The sequence below is a fragment of the Erpetoichthys calabaricus genome, chromosome 5, assembly GCF_900747795.2.
Source record: "Erpetoichthys calabaricus chromosome 5, fErpCal1.3, whole genome shotgun sequence".
NCBI lineage: Eukaryota > Metazoa > Chordata > Cladistia > Polypteriformes > Polypteridae > Erpetoichthys > Erpetoichthys calabaricus.
In genome coordinates this window covers 18,491,313-18,505,357 of record NC_041398.2, presented here as the reverse complement: position 1 = coordinate 18,505,357, position 14,045 = coordinate 18,491,313, and the positions used below count along the sequence as shown (strand labels likewise).

The 14,045-nt window shown below is 38.9% G+C and overlaps 1 protein-coding gene across 2 annotated transcripts in view; it reads right to left on the bottom strand.

Moving 5' to 3' along the window:
* LOC114641663 (gastrula zinc finger protein XlCGF57.1-like) overlaps positions 1–14,045 on the bottom strand; it is a 308,826-nt gene that overhangs the window by 270,866 nt on the left and 23,915 nt on the right. Inside the window, exon 3 of one of the 2 annotated variants that reach the window (XM_051927420.1) lies at positions 2,517–2,576. The exons of the other annotated variant lie outside the window; for it this stretch is intronic. Within the exon in view, the coding sequence (XP_051783380.1) occupies positions 2,517–2,576 (60 nt within the window). The remainder of the gene's footprint in view (positions 1–2,516; positions 2,577–14,045) is intronic. 2 annotated transcript variants of the gene reach the window in all.

Below are 14,045 nucleotides of genomic sequence, written 5' to 3'. Positions count from 1 at the left end.
TTAGAACACAGGAACTAATCCAACCATTGCAGAAACATTGCTTTAATGTTGAAATGCCAGAAATACACACAAGGTAGAACAACAGTACAGGTAGTTTTAGGTAGGCGAGTGTATGGTTCTAACAAGGCAAACAACAAAATAAAACATTTAGTACATATATAAATGGTTCACTATGCAATACACAAAACGTCCAATAGATGGCACTATAGCTACACAATATCAACTTAAGGTATTTGCAATTACAACGGCAACGTAACAGGTTTATATCCATATTAATACACAACATCTCAAAGATTTAATGCAATATCCCAATAATTTACAGGCCGAGTCTACATTAAACATATTAATATCCTCTATTTTACTGAATAAAATTGACGGTAATAATAATAAATGCACAAACTTAATCTTTCTCCAGTAGTAGCAGCTTTCCCGTGTTACGTCTCTCACACTCACACGCTCACTGCACACTCCACGGCTTCCACCGGACTGTGCCTCAGCACCTTAAAGTCCCACGAGCCGTTTTTTACACTCACAAACTCACATTTACAAGATGATAATGGTTTGTAAGGGGTAAATTGCACAACAATGTGCTCAAATCAGCTTATATTTCACCTATATATATGCACAGTATAAATATATATATATTTTTTCATACGCATTTTCCTGTGTTTTGCCTTTCATGTATTTTCATGCTTGAAACCACACAAAGTTTTCTAAATGAGACCACGAGTGACAAAAATGGATGGAAGGATCTGATAGGTGGAGCTGAATGTGCCCGTCACGTGGATTCAGTCAAACTCAAGTTCAAGCCCCTCCATGTCCAGTGGTCACAATTGCCCCCTCTCTCTTCCTTATTCTCAGTGCTCTTGCTAATTTGCATTTTCTTGTTATCGCTCTCATTTCTGTTCCCCTGATCTTTTACAATACCCTGCAGTTGACGTGCCATTCTCAATGACGAACTCCACTCCAGAGCTTCCTCACAGATAGATAGATAGATAGATAGATAGATAGATAGATAGATAGATAGATAGATAGATAGATAGATAGATAGATAGATAGATAGATAGATAGATAGATAGATAGATAGATAGATAGATAGATAGATTAGATACTTTATTAATCCCAATGGGAAATTCACAATTCTTAGTCTGTTGACATTCACTTCCACCCCAATGGAGTAACAGAGAGGGGCCGAGTTGACATTTGACTGAAAGGGATGGCATCTGGGACATGAATTTGGGCTTTCCTTCTTTGTTTGATTTATTTGATACAATCTGAAACTTGATTTAAATGAAACAATACGACTATCTGTACCTTCTCTTACATTAGTAAAGCACAATGGTGCAGTGGTTAGCACGGCCACTCATGGCTTAGGCCTGACGATTTGTGACATAACCATAGAGGGTCCAGGTGAGACTGAAACTATCCAACAACTGGATCAACTGGAGTCTACCAAGTCAGTGGAGTCTTTTTTGCCATCTTGTCCGGTCAAACTCTGCACCCAGATGTTCTTCATTTGGACTTCTGCACATTTTCTGAGAACATAGAATAACAGCAGGTGGACTGGGGACTCTAAACTGGTCCAATGAGGATGGATGTCAGTGGGATGTAAAGGGGCCTGAGATGGACTGGACAGGCGCCCCCTATGGGCCTGTTGTCTGATGTTGCTGCTCCGCCTGCACATCTGTGTACTGAATTGACAGTGCTTAAGAATATTATGGGATGTAACATTTCTATTTTAATCTTAAGTGCACACTGAATCATTGAACATTTCCCATATATTCGTTAAGTTTACATTATGTAATAATCAGTGCTACGGTGTCAGTGCTGTGTTTTACAAATCCACTTTCACCGTAAATGTCTGCCAGTGTGAGGATGCGAGTCTGTGGACACGATCAGCACAGACAAGTCACTCCACCTGACGATACTGGGGACAAAATTAGAAAAGGACAAAAGCATTCGGACCACAATCACTCCAGTAGATGTAACTCCATTGATGGAAGAAATGTAGGATTGTGTGCATATTTGTCTGAGACAGTCCATGAAACCTATTTAATTACAAATGATCATTTAAATTCAATATACATAATAGTGGTGATAATTTATTACACAAATAAGAGCTAATTACGAGAAAATCATGAGCTGGACACTTTTAGTTATTTTTGAGTTTGCACAAACCTTTACAGTTTAATTATTTGTTAGGTCAGCTACTGTTAGATGCTATGGACCCCAGCAGCTTGTCTCCATTTGTGTACCTGACTGTCATTTCCATCTCCTGAAAACACTAAAACTAACGCATGTACAACATGTAAATGTTATTGGTTTCTCTTTCTTTGGCGTTTAATCACATTACTTACTTGTTTCCACGTTCCTAGATGATGGCTGCTCTTCTCTCTTTCCGGTTTCCTTCAAACTCAGTGAACTCCGATTTCAGTGCCACAGAATTCTGCTGGGTTGCCAGTTGTCCCAAGTCAATGCCACGATGCTGTAAACTGGAATGAAATTCTTCAGAAAACTTCTTGTTTGAAAACCTTCCCAGTTTCATGGTTAAGTGAGACATCCTCCATATCCTCCACCTTAACTTCAATAATCTCCCCCTTGCACTCCTCCTCATTGAAAACTGAAATTCTCCCTTCACAGGCCTCGGGGCTTAACATCTTCTGGTGCACCCCACTCACAGTCCTCTTCTTTAACGTGTGCCAGTCCTTTCATTCACGTTGTCCTCTTTGGTGGAGGCCATTGCTGTGTGTAAAACTCTTCTCTCCCCCCAAGTGTCTGCTCTTCCTTTCTAAGATGTGTTTCTCACAGTGGACAGTGCAGGCTTGGAAGCCATTAAGACACCTCAGTGCAGGGGCCTAATGTTAAGGAGGCGACTTTTTCTCTGTGAAAATAAAAGTGATAGAATTACTCCATAAATTAAACCAAAAATAACTTGGACACATTTGAGGGTTAACTTCCCATTAATAACAAGTCCAGAGAACTACCAGCTCAGTTTTTCATGTGAGATTTGAACTGCTTTGAACCCTCACTGTTAGCCTAAGAACATCATTAAAAATTCAGGGTTTTTAATTTTGAATCAATTCACTCAGGCAGCACAGGCCTACTCAAGTTTTGTCAAAATTTAACAAAAAGTCTGGATGTGACCTAAACTTAAGACCACCATTTCAAAGTGACTCGGCCTGTACTGTACAACATGACACGACACACATCACCTACAGTGAGAACTGAAGAGAGCACGCTCAGCACAAACACGCATTGGGTGATGTTTGGCAGCCATTAGCAATAATTAAGAAGCCGACTGAACAACTTCAGTGGACCTGCCTGAATGGCTGCTGACCCCCCGTCTGCTAGGAGGGATGGCTCTTCCATCTGCCCACTCCATACTCAAAAGCACCCTTTCTCACACTCCACTTCACCCTCTCTCTGTCACCCCTTATCTGTTTATCTTTCTGGCATGGAGATGGCTTTCGAGACTACAATCCCCCCCAACCCCCCGGGATTAACTTCCATCCCACCCAAAATGATTTCTCCAGATCAGAGGAAGCCCTGACTTTGCTCCACAGACCCCCTAGATTGAAAACCCACTGCCTGCACCTGACGCCCCCCCACTGCTAGGAGTGACCACTTAAAATACATCTGACATTCACACCGCTTTATCCTACACACGCTTCTCTTGCTCTGTGAATGTCCTGTCGAACTGATATCTGCCATTTTGAACAAGCTGGCAAGCTGTTGTGAGCTCTTGACTTGTAGTGATCAGTTTTGTACCCTTGTCCCAAACAGTGTCCCAGACTGATGTTTACTCCCTTATGTTGACCCCCTTTATCTGTTATCTCTCTCTATACAGTCATATGAAAAAGTTTAGGACCCCTCTTAATTCTTTGGATCTTTGTTTCTCATTGGCTGAGCTTTCAGAGTATCAACTTCCTTTAATATCTACATGCCTTATGGACACAGTAGGATTTCAGCAGTGACATTAAGGTTATTGGATTAACAGAAAATATGAAATATGCATCATAACAAAATTAGACAGGTGCATAAGTGTGGGCACCCCAACAGAGATATGACATCAATACTCAGTTGAGCCTCCTTTTCAAATATAACAGCCTCTAGACGCTGTCCTCCTATAGCCTATGATGAGGGTCTGATTCTGGATGGAGGTATTGTTGACCATTCTTCATACCAAATCTCTCCAGTTCAGTTCAATTTGATGGACAGCCTGCTTCAAATCATCCCATAGATTTTTGATGATATTCAAGTCAGGGGACTGTGATGGCCACTTCCAGAACATTGTACTTCTCCCTCTGCTGAATGCCTTTGTAGATTTCCAACTGTGTTTTGGGTCATCGTCTTGTTGGAATATCCAACCCCTGCGTAACTTCAACTTTGTAAACTGATGCTTGAACATCTTGCCTGAAGAAGGGGCTGAGTTGCCTCGAAAGCTTGGCATATTGTAATCTTTTTAGTTAGCCAATAAAAAGAGGTACAAAGCGTAGATTTTTTATAAACCTTTGGGCTATTTCCGCTAACGGAAGTGGTACTTTACCTGAACACATACTCATTTTTTGTTATTCATTTTTTATTTTTTTGTTTCATGCAGCTGCAGAGACCGATTTATTCAACTTAACTTTTATAATAATTGTTCAACACATTATTTATTTGATTTTGTTTTGTTGTTGTTTGTTCTTTAACATACATAATATAAAAATGTTGTCTTGCGGTTACTCCTCAAATATCCATCTCCGACTACACGAGAAAGTCGAAGGGAGAGCACTCCCGATTTTTCTCCAAACCTCCTCCTGTCTCTCATCTCCATAGACTCGTGTTCGGCCCACACAAGACAGACCCCTTTAATCAGGCCCTCCAGTCACACTGTTCCACCCTTTCTGTCCCTTCATAGTCATAGACGCGTATCTGAGGAAATGTCTATAATGAATGCAACAGCGCCGTGTGTATAAAAAGCTGAAGCTCTGCCTGCCGCCCCTCCATCGATACAGACGTGTCGAGACGCTTCAGGCGACCACATTTCGAGACCCACCGCGTCAGCCTACAAATTCTAGGGTCTGTTATTGACGTTTAAATGTAATGACGATTTTAAAGCACTCGAAAATACATTACAAAAACTTGTGTCACGGTTTGAATGTCACAGCTACGCACACCTCCATTCTCTGAACTCACTTATTTAAGCCCCTGCATTACGCCGGCCCTGTACAAAAGTCCACACGGCATTTCCCAAGGGGTTCTGTTAGTATTGTAAATGCTATTTAGAGTAAAACTGTGATGAAACTTGCTGTCTACAGATTTTTGTGGATTTTCCCCGCACATTAAACTTCGGAGTGAATGACAAGCGCGCAGCTCACACGGAAGGATTGGAGATTCAACGTGGAGGAGTGCGCGGCGGGCGGGTGGCCATTCAGCATCAAATCGGATGGACCCGAAGGACAGCCGTGACTCATTCTCTGTTTCTCCCTCTTTATCTCCCTTTCTCCATATTCATTGCCCTCACTCTGTTCCCTGTTGTCTATCCCCAGGACTTCCCTTCCCAACTCCTGTTCCACTTTCTCCTTTCATCACCCACCCGCCCGTTCCTCTCGTTGCTTACCGACCACTTCTCGACTTGCTCCTCGCCGCTCTTTTCTCTTTAACTTCTCTTCTTCTGCACCTTTTATTCTTAAGAATCTCGTACGACAGTCCGAGCAGTCAGCCAGCAGCATCAAACAAAGAGAAACAGAACGAGTCAACAACGAGCGACTCGAAAGAGAAACGTGACACAAGTAGGTAAACACTGCCATCTAGGGGCTGAAGGATGATTAATTATAAACGTTTCGTTTTGCTCTTTTATTGAACAGAAGTTTATTTTCCTTTCCTCTCCAATTCTCGCCAAAGTCCCTACAGCATCCACCATGCGTCTGACTCTTTTTTCATAACATACATATTACATATAGAACTATTTACAATATATTACACACATTTCACCAGAAAAAATATTTATAATGTACATAGCTGTGCACAATAAAAACATTCCAATTTTAAATCTCATATATTTTTAACAACAAATAATTGGCGTACGTTTCTAGAACCAAAAAAAAGGCGTCATACAAACATCTTCTCGCCAATGGACTATTAAATAATAAATCAATCGATTACAAATTAATACAAAACACAAACTATTAATACAAAATAAATAAACTGAAAATATAAATAAAAATAAAACTCAAAATATAGACATGGCCATGTCGTACACCCAGACGAATTGCATTAAAGTGCCAAGGCACTACGCTAAAAGAATATATGCTAACTTTTTTCTAATAAAAACTTCAGTTGCAACTCATACAAAGCCACATGTAAGAAGTCAAAAAGCATATACAGTACTGTGTGTGTATACTGTATATATATATACTATATATATATATCTATATATATTATATTTATATATATATATATATAATATATATAATATATATATATGGAGTGCAGTGAGTGTGTACGCCTGATGAGCCCAGAATTAGGCCGAAACACGTGTCGCGTACTCTTTGCATTATTTGACAGTAAACTATTTCAACCATTCTATGATCTGCTTCTCACAACTGAGGGCATCGTGGCGGATGTTAGCTGACTTGCTGGCCAACCACAAAGCGTTACCTGGTAGGTAACCACCCATACAATCAGATTGTGATTCAGGACTAGGAATGCCATGAATATATATAAATATATCCATTCGTTATCCAACCTGCTATATCCTAACTACTAACTACAGGGTCACAGGGGTCTGCCGGAGCCAATCCCAGCCAACACCAGGGCACAAGGCAGGAATCAAACCCCGGGCAGGGGCGCCAGCCCCACCGCAGGGTATATATGGACTGTATAGGACTATATATATATATATATATATATATATATATATATATATATATATATATATATACCAACCCCAAATCAGAAAAAGTTGGGACAATGTGGAAAATGTGAATAAAAAAAGAAAAAAGCAAGTTATAATTCTCCTCAAATTTTATTTCATTGCAGACAGTATGAACACAAAATAATTCATGTTTTGTTTTGTCAACATCATTTGATTTGTAAATAAATATCCATTCTTGCCATTCAGGCTTGCAACACATTCCAAAAAAAAGTTGGGATGGGGGCAATTAAGGGGTAGTAATGAGGTATAATAACCTAAATAATGATGTGATTTGAAACTGGTGATGTTAACAGGTGATTGCAATCATGATTCAGTACAAAAGCAGCATCGAGGAAAAGGCCTACTCCTTTAGGAGCAAAGATGGGCAGAGGATCGCCAGTTTGCCACCAAGTGCGGGCAAAAAATCTTTGAAATGATGAAGAAAAACGTTTCTCAAAGACAGATAGGAAGAGATTTGGGCATTTCTCCTTCTACAGTGCAAAACATAGTGAAAAGAATCAGGGAATCTGGAGAAATTACCGTGCGCAAAGGCCAAGGGTGCAAGCCTAAACTGAATGGCCGTGATCTCCGAGCCCTCAGACGGCACTGCATTAAAAACCGTCATTCATCAATAAATGATATAACTGCGTGGGCTCAGGACTGCTTCAGGAAGTCACTCTCAAGCACTACAGTACGTAGTTACATTAGGAAATGCCAGCTAAAACTGTACTGTGCCAAAAGGAAGCCCTACATAAATAGTGTCCAGAAGCGCCGTCGACTTCTCTGGGCTCGGAGGCATCTGGGATGGTCCATTGTGCAGTGGAAACGTGTATTGTGGTCAGACGAATCGGTTTTTCACATCTTTTTTGGAAGAAATGGACCATGTGTGCTGTGGACCAAAGAGGAAAAGGATCATCCAGACTGTTACCAGATACAAGTCCAAAAGCCAGGGTCTGTCATGGTATGGGGTTGTGTCAGTGCCTTCGGCAAAGGTAACTTGCACTTCTGTGATGTCACCATCAATGCTGAGAAGTATATCTCAGTTTTGGAGGAACAAATGCTGCCTTCAAGACGACGTCTTTTCCAGGGACGCCCATGCTTATTTCAGCAAGACAATGCCAAACCACATACTGCGCGCATAACAAAGGTATGGCTGCGTAAGAAGATGGTGCGGATGCTTGACTGGCCTGCCTGCAGCCCTGATTTGTCTCCTATAGAGAATGTTTGGCGCATTTTGAAACGAAAAATGCGTCCACGAAGACCCCGTACTGTTGCGCACCTAAAACGTTGTTTGCAGGAAGAATGGGACAAACTAACACCTGCAACACTTAGTCACTTGATTTCTTCAATGCCTAAACGTCTTTAAAGTGTTGTTAAAAGACAGGGGAACTGTACAAAGTGGTAAATGCTGTACTGTCCAAACTTTTTTTGACATGTGTTGCAAGCCTGAATGGCAAGAATGGATATTTATTTACAAATCAAATGATGTTGACAAAAAAAAACATGAATTATTTTGTGTTCATACTGTCTGCAATGAAATAAAATTTGAGGAGAATTTATAACTTGCTTTTTCTTTTTTTATTCACATTTTCCACACTGTCCCAACTTTTTCTGATTTGGGGTTGTATATATACATGTATTCTTATACACTTGACTGTTTCCACATGTCAAATAAAATAAAATTAGAAAAGGTTTGGGGAGAGCTGAATGCTCTTAAAGCATCTACCATGCGGTCTGTGTGGACGTAATATTAATCAGCGCCCACACTACAACTTACGATTGGTTTATTACTAACCATAATCAGGAATCATTGATTTTTTGGGAAGTTTATACCTAAAAGCTATAAAAAATAAAAAGCACAAAACACACTTCGCTACAAAAGCAATAAAAGTCAATAATTAGGACAAACAAAGGACTGGCATCCTGCCCAGCGCTGGTCTCAGCCTTGCACCAGATACTATTGACAGGCTCAGGCTGTGATCTAAAAATGGATTGCACAGGACTGAGAATGATGATGATGATGTTAATGTCTTTGCTGTATTTTTAAATTAATTTAATGATATCTTGAAATAAAAAAGATATAAATTTCTATCAAAACAGGAAAATAAGTTGGAATCTCCAAAGTATTCACTGGGAGTGTACGCAAATTTGCGTGTTTCAATTTTTTAAACATTTGCTTATTAGGCTGTTGCTTATATCCAATTAGAATCACAACATTTGAGCATTTGAGAGATACAACTGGTTATGTTTTTTTTTCCAGATGGCGGACAGGCAGGTGAAGTCACTCGCTATGGTCACACAGTGTCAGTAGTGGGGCTTGAATTCACAACCTCTAGGTTTGAAGTCCAAAGCCATAACCACTGTGCCACACTAGATAGATAGATAGATAGATAGATAGATAGATAGATAGATAGATAGATGATAGATAGATAGATAGATGATAGATAGATAGATAGATAGATAGATAGATAGATAGATAGATAGATAGATAGATAGATAGATAGATAGATAGATGATAGATAGATAGATACTTTATTAATCCCAAGCAGAAATTCACATACTCCAGCAGCAGCATACTGATACAAAAAAAAAAAAAAAAACAATATTAAATTAAAGATTGATAACAATGCAGAAAAAAACAGACAATAACTTTGTATGATTTTAACGTTTACCAACCCCCTGTGTGGAATTGAAGAGTCGCATAGATTGGGGGAGGAACGATCTTCTAAGTGTGTAAGTGGAGCAGGACGGTGACAGCAGTCTGTTGCTGAAGCTGCTCCTCGGTCTGGAGATGATCCTGTTCAGTGGATGCAGTGGATTCTCCATGATTGACAGGAGTCTGCTCAGCGCCCGTTGCTCTGCCACAGATGTCAAACTGTCCAGCTCCATGCCGACAATAGATCCTGCCTTCCTCACCAGTTTGTCCAGGCGTGAGGCGTCCCTCTTCTTAATGCTGCCTCCCCAGCACACCACCACGTAGAAGAGGGCGCTCGCCACAACTGTCTGACAGAACATCTGCAGCATCTTATTGCAGATGTTGAAGGACGCCAGCCTTCTATGGAAGTATAACTGGCTCTGTCCTATATACTATAAGGTATACGAAACTGTTACTTGTGCAAAGAAAGGTGTGCTTTAAGTAAGTGCTGTTAGTTGTTAGGCATCTGAAGAAACTATTAATTTCCAAAGAAGTAGCACACCACATCAGGTACACTGAAAAAAAGGGAAATGGCAGGCTGTTACATTTACAAGAATGTACTTATTTCATATCACATGTATTGTTTATGTTCCACTTTTGAACATAACTCGATCATGTTTAATTTGAATCTTATGGGATGTGCAATATACTAATTTCAGTCATTTAGGTAGAAGTCAAAATAGTTATATTTAGTCCTCACCAGAAATGAATACGCACCAAGCGGATTTATCACGGATAACTTGGGGGTAAAGTCATGTGACTTTCAAAGAAGCAACAGGTTGTTCATTTGAGTTATTGTCGCTGGTTAAGAGCAAAAGGTTAGTGAGATAAAAGTTAAAAAAATAAAAACACAAACACACAGTGAGAAATATTCAGATATTCATTTAAAATACTTAATCACACAGACTAACGTTTTGCGGTTTTTTTGTATTCTCTTTTAATGTTTTATCAAGGCTAGCACGGTGGCGCAGTGGTAGTGCTGCTGCCTTGCAGTAAGGAGACCCAGCCTAGCTTCCTGGGTCCTCGCTGCGTGGTGTTGTTTTATTGACATGAGCCATATTTATTTAACGTAACATAATTAATTTAACAGAGAATGAAAAAGTTCATTCATTTTATATAAAAATATCATGTAGTTTCAAAATATAATAATTTAGTGCTTTAAGCATAATTAAATTATTTTTGATAAAAACAATTATGTGCAACTGGTGTACATATTTTTTTATTTTAATCTGACATGCCATTTTTTTCAGTGTAAAATTACTGCATTGTGAAGCGTTTCCTCATAAACGAGGAGTCAGTTTAGTTTTAATCTGGTTATTAGTTGTAGACGTGTTAAAAACAATGCAAATCGGTAACGCAGCACCCAGCCCCTCACACCACAAATCTTCAGGGGCTTGAAGTGGCCATGGAAAACACAGGGTGCATGTTATTTACTCACTGCGCATGAAGGACTAAACACATTTAACCTCAATTAACCTGACGAGATTATTCTGAGTAGTCCTGATGATTACAAACCCACCGCCTTACATAGCTTACTATTCAATTGCCAGCCAGCATGCACTTTGACTGCTGGTTATGTTTCATATCACATCAGCATTCTTTACACACACATAAGGTTCTGTGGTGCAGCTGGCGCCCTGCCTGGGGTTTTGTTCCCTGCCTTGTGTACTCTAAAAAGAGAAAAAGGGCTATTTTTGATTTAAGGTAATTTTAGTAGTTGTAATGAACTATATTAATATGTTTGTTCACCTAATGTAATTTTTTGCCTTACTTCAAATTGAAAAACCTTGCTGTTGCTTAATGTAACTTCTTCTATTTAGTCTAAAGCAGAGGTTCCCAAACTTTTTTGCCCCGTAGACCACTTACCGATTTCCATAGACCCCCTGCCTGCTTAATATTGAATTTTCCTAAACTTATTAACTTCAAATGTGTTTTTGACAACTGACAGTGCTGCTTTTTTGTAGAGTGGACAATTGTAAAAAAAAAAAAAAAAGAAAAACATGTACAATTTTTATTCATACCTTTATTGAAAAGACACAAAATATAAATTTATAGTCAATATAAAATATAAATACTGTATATAAAAAAAGCTATTTAAACATAAGACAGAGCAATTCAAAATTTATTCCTGCCCAGACAGCACACAAATATTTTAAAAATATTTTTAAAATGTTGAAATGTCCGCGAAAATAGCTTACAGAAATATTTCTAGAAAATGTTTTTTTAGGAATTTAGGAAAAATCAACTTTATCTAAAGTCGTGATCAGCATCTACGGCTCTATGCAATCGGAGCGAATACAAAAATATGTATAAAATCTTGTACTTACTTTTCTTGGGCACTCCTAAAGAAGATGATTTTGATTCACTTTGACTTGTACGTATTTATATTTTTGAACGTATTTTCAAGGCACTTTTCTTCTCAAAACTCAGAAAGCTAATGAACAGCATTTGTCTCCAACACTCTTATTTATAATAGATGAATCAAAGTCCGAGCAAGTCCATGCAAAGCTTTGGTACAGGTCTGGACAAGTGTTATTCACTGCGAGTACGCGTGCGATGCGTTGCTGCTGATATGAAAACTTGTGTCCGCTCACGTGGACCACCATTTACATCTCGTGCACCCCCAATTTTTTTTCTTGCTGACATAGACCCCCTGCAAGTCAAAATCGACCCCTGGGGGTCCATATAGACCACTTTGGGAATCAGTGGTCTAAAGCAAAAAATCACTTTGGAGACCTTGCCTGCTCCGCCCCCTGTGATGTCACGTCCAGGCCCGCACCAATGGCAGAAGACCTACATGAGCCCGACCCCTTTGACTTCACTTCCTGTCTCCCCCTTTAAAAGCCTCCACCTTTTCCCTGTTCCCTCAGTTCTGTTTGGACTCGGTTTTGTGCACATCAGTGCTTTTTTATTTTGAAAAGCAACTTTGCAGCCAGGAAACCAAATTATATGGGTGGCTGCCCCAAACATTTATATGACTCTGCCTCGAATTTGTGACTATATATATAGTCACAATATATGTATATATATTTTTTATGTATACTATATAATGTTATGTAATGTTCAAAATATAAAGTGTATTTAATATATGTATATATAATTATTTCAAATAGATATTTTTTGTAAAATTTATAAACATTTTTTGTGAAAAGCTTATAAAATATATTGTGTATTTAATATGTATATATATGTATTTTTTGTGAAATGTTTGTTCTGAATATTTACAGAAAAAACATGTTCAAGGAATGACCAAAAAATTGATTTTTGTGTTGCAAATATTCAGTAATAAATCTAAAAGTTTTGCTATAGCTGGTGCAGTAACATTTACCACCATTAGATCAGTTTAAAAACATGCACTGTACAAAATGTAACACTAATTTTAAAATAAATTTGCTTCCATTGTTTAAAGCAAAACATTGTTGTGGTTTGTTTTATTAAAAACAATTTCACCGTAACAAACAGTGAATTCAACACCAATATAAAGAACATATTTAGTTGAGTCCAATTAAGAATTTAAGTTGGCATTACAGTGAATACAATAATGGACAAAAATTTTAATTTGAGTTCATCCATCCATTATCCAACCCGCTATATCCTAACTACAGGGTGACGGGGGTCTGCTGGAGCCAATCCCAGCCAACACAGGGAGCAAGGCAGGAAACAAACCCCGGGCAGGGCGCCAGCCCACCGCAGTTAATTTGAGTTTTTAAAGAAATTTGGTTTGAGCTAAATACACTTTTTGCTTTTATTCAAGTTTTTGAAAACTCAAATGAATTAAGTTTACTCAAATGCATTTTTAAAATTTGAAAGAAATCAATGAAATTGCTTGTTACCTTGTGAAGTAATTTATTTACGTTGATCCAACAACACATTTTTTACAGTGTGCCCTGTGTTGGCTGGAATTGGCTCCAGCAGACCCCCGTGACCTTGTAGTTAGGATATAGCAGGTTGGATAATGAATGGATGGATGGATAAGGTTCATATTTGGCAAAGAAAGAACGTTACATTTATAGCGGAGAGAGCGTATTTGATCCTCACCCTCCATGTGTTCTAAACTTGCCGTACACTCATTCAATACAAATGAAAGGATTGAGTGGTGTACAGAAAAAAATGGATTTCAATTTTGACCTTAATTGAAATATTTAGTTGTTTTTAAAAGCTTTTCATTCAGATTCTTTAATCAGTTTTAAGTTTTAATGCAGACTGTTCAGCAAAAGGATAACAAGAAAAACAAAAATATTTCATCCATCCATTTTCCAACCCGCTGAATCCGAACACAGGGTCACGGGGGTCTGCTGGAGCCAATCCCAGCCAACACAGGGCACAAGGCAGGAACCAATCCCAGGCAGGGTGCCAACCCACCACAGGACACAAACAAACACACCCCACCAAGCACACACTAGGGCCAATTTAGAATCGCCAATCCACCTAACCAGCATGTCTTTGGACTGT